The sequence below is a fragment of the Peromyscus leucopus genome, chromosome 7 (assembly GCF_004664715.2).
Source record: "Peromyscus leucopus breed LL Stock chromosome 7, UCI_PerLeu_2.1, whole genome shotgun sequence".
In the NCBI taxonomy this organism is placed as follows: Eukaryota; Metazoa; Chordata; class Mammalia; order Rodentia; family Cricetidae; genus Peromyscus; species Peromyscus leucopus.
In genome coordinates, this window is record NC_051069.1 from 110,482,273 (window position 1) to 110,492,435 (window position 10,163).

General features: G+C 45.8%; 1 protein-coding gene across 1 annotated transcript; it reads right to left on the reverse strand.

The window, feature by feature from the left end:
* Positions 1-476: 476 nt before the first annotated feature.
* On the reverse strand, positions 477-9,875 carry Higd1a (HIG1 hypoxia inducible domain family member 1A). Its single transcript, XM_028890426.2, has 4 exons — positions 9,748-9,875; positions 3,654-3,772; positions 990-1,124; positions 477-644 (listed from the first exon to the last, which is right to left on the reverse strand). Exons 2-4 carry the CDS (start codon positions 3,748-3,750, stop codon positions 595-597), a joined length of 282 nt encoding a protein of 93 aa, XP_028746259.1. The 5' UTR covers positions 3,751-3,772; positions 9,748-9,875; the 3' UTR covers positions 477-594.
* Positions 9,876-10,163: the final 288 nt, after the last annotated feature.

Consider the following 10,163-nt stretch of genomic DNA (forward strand, 5'->3'; position numbering starts at 1 on the left):
GAGTCTAATAAACTGAGTCTCTGCAGCGCTCATCAGCTCTACCAGCTGTTGTGTACACACACACACACACACACACACACACACCACTCCCTCCCCTCCCCCTCAGTCGGTTGTAGGGGGCTTTATAAGTTAGTTATTTTTCATGCTCTCTTTGGAATGTGTTTTCAGAAGCCAACAAACCTTAAAACCCCGAGTTCTAAATCCAGCCTGCAGGTTAAATGAACTGAGGCAAACATGATTCCTCCCTGACACACTCCAAAGCACGGCCTGCTCTGCAGCACAGTGTGTGCCTGCACTGTCCACTGTCCTCAAAGTTTTCATCACAAGGGTGCAGGGAGAACACCGTTACCAACTATACATTCAGGTGGCAGGTTTCTTTTGTGTTAACTTGACTCGCCCCCAGTGACTAGTTAGTGAACTAGTCGTTAACAATATGGTCAAAAGGTAAATCAAGCTGGCAAGAAAGTAAGCCAATGTTCAATACTGAGTTATTGTCTAAACCCATGTTATTTATTGTAGACACAAACTTGTAACCTCAATATGAGACGTCTAAATAAAGCAAGCAGTTCCCAGACCAAGGCAGCAGCTCGTCTTCTAAGGCTTTGGCTTGGCCCAGAATTCCTTATACATGGAGTAGCCCATACCTGAAGAAAAAGAAGAGAAACATTAAAACATCTCTCTCAGCATTTAGAAAACACACAACAGTCTGCCAGGAGAGCTGGACACCAGGGGCACACACTGCAGCCTCCTCGCATTCAATCCTAAAACTCATTAAAAGCATGTACATTTTAGAATCTTTTCTGCTTTCCCAAACTCAATACAAAAGTCATGTTCTTACCAACCTACACTCAGATGGCACTGGAGCTCTAACAAGGTGTCTTCTGTAGTAGGGAAGTTGCGTCACTGTTTAATGAACTGATTACTCTTTCACAAGAAAGTCAGTCAAGGGGAAGCACACACACATCTGACCAGGTCCTGCTGGAACCTACCAAGCGTCATGGCTCCAACAACGAAGCCCTGGGCTGCCACACGCATGTGGATCAAGTGAATGGACATCTTCGTGTTTCCCCTGTTCTTCAGTTTGTATAAGCCATATGCAACAATTGCTGCAAACCCGGCCATTCCTGCAAAACACAGTCACAATCCTGTCAGATGCACGGGAGAGGGGCAATTTCACCACTAGTCAGTGTACTTTCTGCTATTTCTGTAAGGATACTTTTATTAGCTCATTAATTGTGTGAAAACACACAAAGTTTTCAATCTTTTTTGCTTCACAAGTCCAAATTCAGTATTCATAGCAAACAGCAGCAAATTTAGATAGGATCCTTTCCTTGGGTTTTTGAAAGGCGTCTCACTGTGTAGCCCTGGCTGGCCTTCAATTTCACCTATCTCTGCCTATCAAGCATGGGGCTTTTTTTGTGTGGATGTGCAGGGTTGTATGTAGCAACCTGAGGGCTGGCCTCAAATTTGCTATGAACAGAAGATGACCTTGAACCGGATCCTCCTGCCCCTACATTCCAAGTGCTGGGTTCTGAGCCACAATGCCTGGCTAAGGATTCCTTCTGAAAAACTGGGTTTGTGGAATAAGAAGACAGATTTAAGAATTGTCAAGAGTAATGAGATGTCTCAGCACTTGCTGCCAAGCCTGATGCCAACAGCAATCCCTGTAATTACAGTAGCATTCCTACGGACAAATGGGAGGTGGAGCAGGAGATCACAGAGGAGGTTATGGGCCAGCTAGCCTGGAGTATGTTGTACGGAGAAAATACGAGCCAGCTGCCTTGATGGGGTGGAAAGAGAACAGACTCCTGGAAGTTGTTCTCTGACTACACTTGAGCACTGTGGCTCATGCACATATACACACAGATACAATAATAAATGAAATTTTAACTTAAAATAAATCACACATTCTCTCAAAAGTCTAGGAAGTTCTGACAAAATATAATCACGCATTAGGCCACAAAGAAAACCGAATTTCAAAAAGGCTAATTCCTGGACTGCATAACCTAAAACTGAAACTCAGCAATCAATATAAAGTGGCAGCACACACACACTGAAGCAGTTAAGCTGGTAACTGGGCTCGGATATTAAAACAGAAAGAAGTTAGGAAATAACTGTATTAGCACTGAAAAGGAAAAAACAAACAAGAGTAAATAACTTGTCAGAACCAAACCAGAAATAATTACAGGAGGACCAAGAGTAGAAATTTAGGGTGACACCCATCAATCTGCAGGTGTATAACTGGTGTTCTTACAGATAATTCTTTGTTTTACTTCTGGGTCTTAAGACATTCCGAGACTTTCCCCTAAAAGTCTTCTCATGTACCAACGAAGTAACTGTCCTACTTGGCTTTGGCACCAGTTTCTCAACCTTCCTAAGGTTGTGACACTTTAATACAGCCCCTCATGTTATGGCGACCCCAACCATACAGTTATTTCTGTGGCTATTTCCTAACTGTAACTTTGCTACTGTTACGAACTGTAATGGAAATGTCTGTTTTCTGTTGGCCTTGGGCGACCCCTGTGAAAGGGCTGCTTGACCCCCAAAGTGGTCGCGATCCACAAGGTGAGAACCTCTACTCTAGAGGCAAGTGAAGGAGTCTGAACTGAGGTACTGCCCAGATCAGACTGACCTGTGGTCACGCCTGTGACGCTGTTTTGATTGACAGAGGAAGGGCCCCGCCTGCTGTGGGTGTATCACTCCTTCCTGGGCAGGTGGTCCTGGGCTAGATAAGCGGCTGGTTGAACATAGCCTGAGTGAGCCAGCAAGCAGTATCCCTCCATAGTTTCTGCTTCAGGTTCCTGCCCTGACTTCCTTCAATGATGGACTGCCATCTGGAAGTTTAAGACAAACACTCTTTCCTAACTAGGACAGTGACCTTTTCTCTTGTTGGTCTAGCCGTTTCTCATTTGATTTTCTTGTACTCCTGTGCAGGTAATTATATCACCCACAGAACAACAGGGTTTCTTCCCCAAGTATGTACACAGCTCCTTCCCTGCCCTATGCAAAGGGTCAGGATCTCCAGGCAACGACATCAGAGTTCACATGGATCCCTGACCCATTCCATTTAAGGGGAATGTTTCTAGTGTTTTAATTTTAATATAATTTGTATCTGCTTTAAATGAATAAATTATTCCAATTGACTGATTTTGGAATCTCCACTGGTGACCATATTGGTGTTTCATGGGCTGCAAGGCCTTTATGGACACTGCATGCCCGTGACTGACCTCAACACAACCTAAACACCAGAGTTTGGCAGCTTCTCTTTGCCCATGCTGCCACAGTGTCCTCTCGGAGAGGCCTGTAAGCTTAGGCTTGGCTGTCCTGGTTCTTCACAGACGTCTCGGTTGACTTCCACTTCCATCCTTTCAGGGCTATAAACCTTAACGTGACTACAGTGTTTTTGTTTTGAGCTCTGACAAACCTCAGAGTCGGAGGTGGTCCTGGGATCCCACACAACACGAGTCACTGAGATGACAGCCAGTCAAACAAATCTGAACTCAGAGCTTTCGGGATGAGATTTTATGATGCTGACCTTACCATACTTCAACAAAATAAGGAAAAAGGTATTTCAGGACCTACTCGATAGACAAATTACCATACTTCCATTGCTTTAAGCTCGCAGCAGACTGATCAGAACATCAGCCACTTACCAATGGGGACAAACGGTGTCTCCTTAGCTTTCCGAACAAACTTAGATCCCTGACCTTCATCATATGAAGAAAGAGAAAGGTCTGTGTTGGTTGACATTGTGATTTCCTGAAGAGTCTTCCTGAAAGAGATTTTCGAGGTTCTGTAATTAAAAGCATCTAGAGTATTATTATCTAGAACTATTATGCCTAGTTTCCATGGTATCTGCTGTGAACTTGAACAAAAAATTTTAGATAAACTTCCACAATTAAAGAGAATTGTATATATTTATTATCCCATCATTTCGCCTTTTCTCCCATGTAACAATATTTTCTTTAACGTATTCTAGAAAACAGCAATACTCTTAAAAATTATGTGTAGGTGTGTGTCTGTGTGAGTACGTGCATCTGCTTGCAGGTACCAGAGGCAGCCAGAAGGTGCTGGGTCTCTGGAGCCAGACTGACTGCGGGCTGTGAGCCACTCAACACGGTACCGGGAACTGAACTCTGGTCCTCACCACAGAGCCCCTGCCCCTACTAACACTTTTAGTATGGTTTTTTAATGCTCTGAACTGCTGACTTGCCAGCTCCAACATGCTACCTGGCTTTAGTTTTCACCTTTGAATAGTTTCCAGTCTGTTACACTAATCAATGGATATTGCCTTTTGGGAAAAGACTGCAGTAAGTCAAAATTTCTAACTAGTTCATTATTTACTCCCTTGAGACAGAAAGTAACTTTAACAAATGCTGCTACAATCGCTCCCTGTAGATAATGCTTTCACGTTCAACTGCACAGCTTTGGGGTTGGTTTGTTTGTTTGTTTTGTTTTGAGACAGGGTCTCTCTACAAAGCCCTGGCTATCCTGGAACTCACTATATAGATCAGGCTATCCTCAAACTCAGAGATCTGTCTGCCTCTGCCTCCTAGTGCTGTGATTAAAGGCGTGCCACCATGCTCACTGCTCGCTCTCTCTCTCTCTCTCTCTCTCTCTCTCTCTCTCTCTCTCTCCCTCCCTCCCTCCCTCCCTCCCTCCCTCTCATCTCTGAGGTTATTTTTGCTAACATCATTACAACACAAAACAACTCTTTCAGGCCTTCTTCACAGACATCTCCCAGGCTTCTGATCTGCCTTTTTTACATACCTTCCCAATGCTCCCAAGGCTTCCTCTTTAACACTACGTCTTTGTATAACATTCCTTTCAGTGGCACTCACGCAGCCAATATGCACTTCACAGTTGTGTGAATAAAGGGGCAGGACAAGAACAATCCATCCTACCACCACCACCACCACCACCACAGGGAGCACAGCCCCCCTACAATCACCTCACACAGGAAGTGCAGACGGACAAACAAATCTATTCCATCCTTACTGTGTATTTCTTTAATGAACAATTCTGAACTGCCTGTAATCCTGACCACAGATTGAATAAAGGAGGCAAACAGGGCGGAGAATACACAGACCGCCCACTGGTTCCCACTGCTGCCCGTGACTACACACGGACCCTTCATGTGCAGTGTGTTCCCGTCAGTGAGAAAGGGCCGCAGATTGCTTTTCCTGGGGTTAAGTGGCAGCAAAGGCCTCGAAGAAAATCCAACTCTGATGCGGGAATGTCTGTTCTGAAAAGTGAGCTCATCTCTCCAAGCCCTACATCCCCTAGAGTCAATGCTATCCTCCAATAGAGAAGAACACTGGCTAGCTAGAACGTTCGGAATAGAGCTAAATCTTTTCTTTTCTTTTTTGTCCTCCATTACTTCCTAATGCAATAAATCTTACTAAGCTTTTGTATATACAAGGCTCAGTAAGCTCAAGGTTCAGGACGCTAGTTACATTTGCAAAATAAAACAAATACTGACTAGGTGTGGTGGCACACAGATGACCAACAGAGTCTAAAGGAGAAGGAGCTTGAGTTCCAGGCCAGCCTGGGCTACAAAGAGATGACACCCCACCACCACCTCAAAGAAAGCAAAACAAATAAACAAAAATCTCCAAATAGGCCGTAGAGGGTATCCTGCCTGACTCAAAGAAAAAATAATACACAGAAATAAAAAAACAAACACTGAAATAACTGATGGTTCAAAAAAAGCAGATTATTTTTTTTTAAAAGCAGAATGCACAGAATGTACTTAATTGCCAGTAACATAATCTTCACTGAACTACAGAAAAATATCTTAGCTAGAAGAGATTTGAGAGATTTCATAAACACCAAAGACCTCAAGAACTGCATGAATGGGCTCTGTGGAGGGTGACACACTGCATCCAGGCCTGTATATCAGCTCCCTGCAGACCCATCTGTTAGCTGAGTGCTCTGTCACTTCCCCCTGTGCCTTGTCCGTCTACGTCCCAACGGTCCCCAGTGAACCCTGGTTCTGCAGGGCTGCATCTGAACTGGCCCTCTGGAAAGTCCTCTTTGGTTTGTTTATGAACACTTTGGTTGTGACCCCTATAGAATCCTGCACTCTGTAGAACACTTACAACCACGTGTTTGATTCCTTGAAGCCAGGGTGCATCCCTGCCCTGCTTCATATATCCCCATGGCCTGGTACAAAGCCCTGTACATAGTAAATAAAGTACAAAATAAATGTACAAAAAGTACAAAATAAATTCAGTTATGTTCAACAATTATAATAAGTCTCAGGTAATTTATTCGTAAATGGTAAAAATAACAACTATATACTTTTAAAGAGTTTAATCCTGCAGTATGAAAACATCAAGCTGCATATACCTAAGTATTGATTTCCCTTTAATGTTCTTACATCACATCTATGGAAAAAAAAAAAAAAAGATGTCCTGATTAGGTCTTGATTCCTTGAAACTCCAAGTGACAAAGTTACCAGATTACAAACCTACTTTAAAAAACTCCCTTGGTGGCTGGGTGTGGTGGCACACGCCTTTAATCCCAACACTCAAGAGGCAGAGGCAGGTGGATCTCTTTGTGTTCCAGGACAGCCAGAGCTACATAGTAGGGAGACCCTATCTCAAAAATACAAAACAAAACAAACCTCCCTTTGCCTTTACACCTCCTGAACTCATCATGCTAGTTATCTCTAGAAGCAGTTTGTGCTGGGGATACAGCCCGTGATGGAGCACTCGCTTAGCGTGAATGAAATCAAGGGTTAGATCCCCAGCACTGTCAACCAAATAACCAACCATAAACAAGGAAACAAATCACAGTGGGTATCTTCTCTCCACTTCCTATGTGGATGAGTGTAATTGTCCAGTGGGTTCTTCATGGAGCAAAAGGCTCTTCCCCTTTCACAAGGGAAAGAGACAAGTGTCTCTTTACTGTATATAAAAAACAGAGGCTCAGTCTGGGAGGAGGGGACTGGACCTGCCTGGACTGAGTCTACCAGGTTGATCGCAGTCCTCGGGGAGGATTTGCCCTGGAGGAGGTGGGAATGGGGGGTGGGCTGGGGGTAAGGGGAAGGTGTGGGAGGGGGGAGAATAGGGGAACCCGTGGCTGATATGTAGAACTGAATGGTAATGTAAAAAAAAAAAACAAAAACAAAAAACAAACAAACAAACAAAAAAAAAATAAAAAAATAAAAAAACCAGAAGACACAGGCCCTTTCCCTTCATGACCTGTGATACAGATTCCCAAGCTAGTATGGGCAGGGCACTTGACTCGCTTTCAGAACATTGCCTCTGCAGTTAGAACTGGGGCACACCAAGTGGCCATTATTTGTTTTAGGGAACGTGATAGCCAGAGTGGTGATGCATGCCTATAATCTTGGCACTCAGAGGGAAGAGAATCATGAATTAAAGCTAGCTTAGGCTACATAGCAACACCCTGTCTCAAGACAACAACAAAAATAATGAAATCAGATTTACAAAAGACATCTAGCAGGCATGATTGGACAGCTCCTGGCAGGAAGCTGAAGATAAGTCCAGAGCTCAAAGAAAGCCATGTTGATGGAACTATAATTACATGACTTAGCTGACAGAGACATCTGACCCAGTGCATTATCACACATTTGCACTAACGAAACTTGTGTCTCGCTACCAGGAGGGGCTATAAAGAGAAGATGAAGTACTGGAGTTGGGTGTGGTGGCACTTGCTGTAATCTCAGACTACGGGAGGTAGGATATCTCAAGTTTGAAGCTAGCCTGGGCTACACAGCAAGCCCTTAACTAGGAAAAAAAAAAAAAAAAGAAGAAGAAGAAGAAAAGAAAGAAGAAGAAACAACTAACGACAATCTGTTTTTGATTCGGGAATACTCAAGTGCACATTTCAGGAACAATCAGATGAGACAGGGGAACTTAAGTCCAACACATGCCAGACTGTAAATCAAACTAGACCTTTGTATCATCTTAAAAAACGATGTAACGCTAACGTAGTCAGTATAAATAGAGAATGCCGTCTGAATATGTAATTTTGATAATCACCTTTGTCACCTAGTATTCATGAAACACCCCCATTTAAATGAAAGTAAAGAATATGCTTCTAGAGTTCCAAGGTCAGTAAGTTCAAATCATACCCTGGGTAAGAAATGAATCAGATGACAATCAATATCCTTATTTTACAGGTGGAAAAAAAGGGTCTGAAGGGTCATGTGGATTATTCTACACTAGGAATACATCTCTGGAAAGAATCTGGCTCTCCACACACACAGTCCACAGTTCCTTTAGGTTGACAATATATTTTTTACTAAACCAACACTTTCATGTTACAGGTGCGAATTTGAACTGAAAATATAAAAATCCATTCTTAACAGAATCCTCCAATACTGTCTCTGAACTGCAAAAACTGTGTGGGTCATACTAAAGTTAAATGGACTCTTTCTTCAGTGACTTAAATAATCTAACAATTCCAATTTCGATTTGAAAAGATTTTTTCCTACTAGATTTTCTTTGATTATCTCACCCAGGGACTGACCGATATCTGTCAGGAAGTAAAACATACTTTTATTTTTAAGTCAGTCACCAATAACCAGATATTCAAATTTAGTTTGCTGAACACATATTATTCTGTAAGGTCAGGTATGACTACTGACAGCCTTTTCCAAATGCACAGCAGCCTAGAAGAGGTAAAATGAGAAAATAGCTGAGCATCAGGTGATGTAACATCCAAAGACTCTTCCCAGCCTGTCCCTTTGATCCCAAGAAATATTATCAAAAACAATGGCTTCAAATTCTGATTTTTGAACTCACAAAGATCCGCCTGGCTCTGCCTCCCGAGTGCTGGGATTAAAGGCGTGCGCCACCACCTTTGTGAGTTCAAGGCCAGCCTGGTCTAGAGAGCGAGATCCAGGAAAGGCGCAAAGCTACACAGAGAAACCCTGTCTTGAAAAACGAAAAACTAACAAACAAATTCTGACTTTTGCATCAGTTACCCGTCAGCTTGTGCAAAATGGCTGCCAGGGCGCCTGCCTGGAGATTGATTCAAATGACCAGGGGCAGGATTTATGTTTTAAGAAGCCCTTTCAAGCAACACTGGTGTACAGAAGAAAAAAGAGGATCCCCAGCACACTCCATGAGCACCAAGAACCACTTGAACCTGTCAGAATCTGTACCCAAAACTGTCTAGCTGCAGAGTGCCTCGGTACTTCCGGAAGCAGATTCCTTGGGTGGGGATCACAGCCTCAAAGAGAGGGCTGCTCTCTACCCAAGAACACACGAGGAAATAGGTGAGCAGCGCCGAGCCTCCCGGGCTGCTGGCAAATCTGAACTCTAGCCGTGCTTCTGTGATCGCATTCCGCCACAGCCTTCCTCCTCCATCGAGTAACACAGGGTCGTCTAAGGTCGGCGCCACCCCCGGGAGGTGCAGGGGGCAGGCCGGGCAGAGGTGCCGGCCGCTGGGCCCTCCCCTCATCTCCCACCCTGCTTGTGACCTTGACCTGCCGGTTCGACCGCGCTCCTCCCTCCGTGCCCGCTGCTCCCTGGATCCCCGAAGTTGTCAACAGCCCGGTCCCCGTCTCTCATCCTGGCCTTCTCAAGAGTTCCCGTTCCTCGGCCACGATCCGCTCCGGAAGCGTCGGACCTGTTCCCCGGGCCCCACCTTCCCTGGCCGAGAGGGACCCTCCCCGCGTCCCACGGCTGGCAGCCCCCGGCCTCCGATCCTCCCGAGGCCCCTCCGCTCTTCGCCCTCCCGCCCCGGCCCGGCTCACACCGGCTCACTCACAGAGACACTGCGCCACTTCCAGTCCTGCCGGCTCCTGGCCGCTACCCCGAGTGCGAGCGACAACACCGGCTTCCTCGGGTCCGGCCACTGCTCGCCCCAGCCAATCAGAAGCCAGCCGCCGGCGCGCCGGGCCCCGCGGACTCCTCTTTACGTGCGAGGGCGCGGTGGGCGTGGCCACCCGGAGCCGGGCGTCGATTGGCTGGGCGCCGGGGCTCCTCGGCCCGCGGTGTCGCAAGCTCTCCGTGTCAGACGTGAGGCCTGGGCGGCCGGGTTGGCTCCGGGCCGCCGGGCGGCCGCTGGCTCCGCTCCCCAGTTGCCTCCCATTGCTCACAACTTGCTCGCCGAGCCCCGAGCACGCCGCGCACGCGTAGGCCCGCCCGGCCAAGGTGAGCCGAGCGGCTCCCGAGCTGGAGCAT

Bases quoted from the DNA above. Each gene is read 5' to 3' on its own strand.
- Higd1a (XM_028890426.2), bottom strand. From the start codon at position 3,750: ATGTCAACCAACACAGACCTTTCTCTTTCTTCATATGATGAAGGTCAG. The intron at 1,125-3,653 runs GTAAGTGGCTGA...TGTGTTTTGCAG, and splicing joins GACACCGTTTGTCCCCATTG to GAATGGCCGGGTTTGCAGCA. The intron at 645-989 runs GTAGGTTCCAGC...CTTTTTCTTCAG, and splicing joins TGTTGGAGCCATGACGCTTG to GTATGGGCTACTCCATGTAT.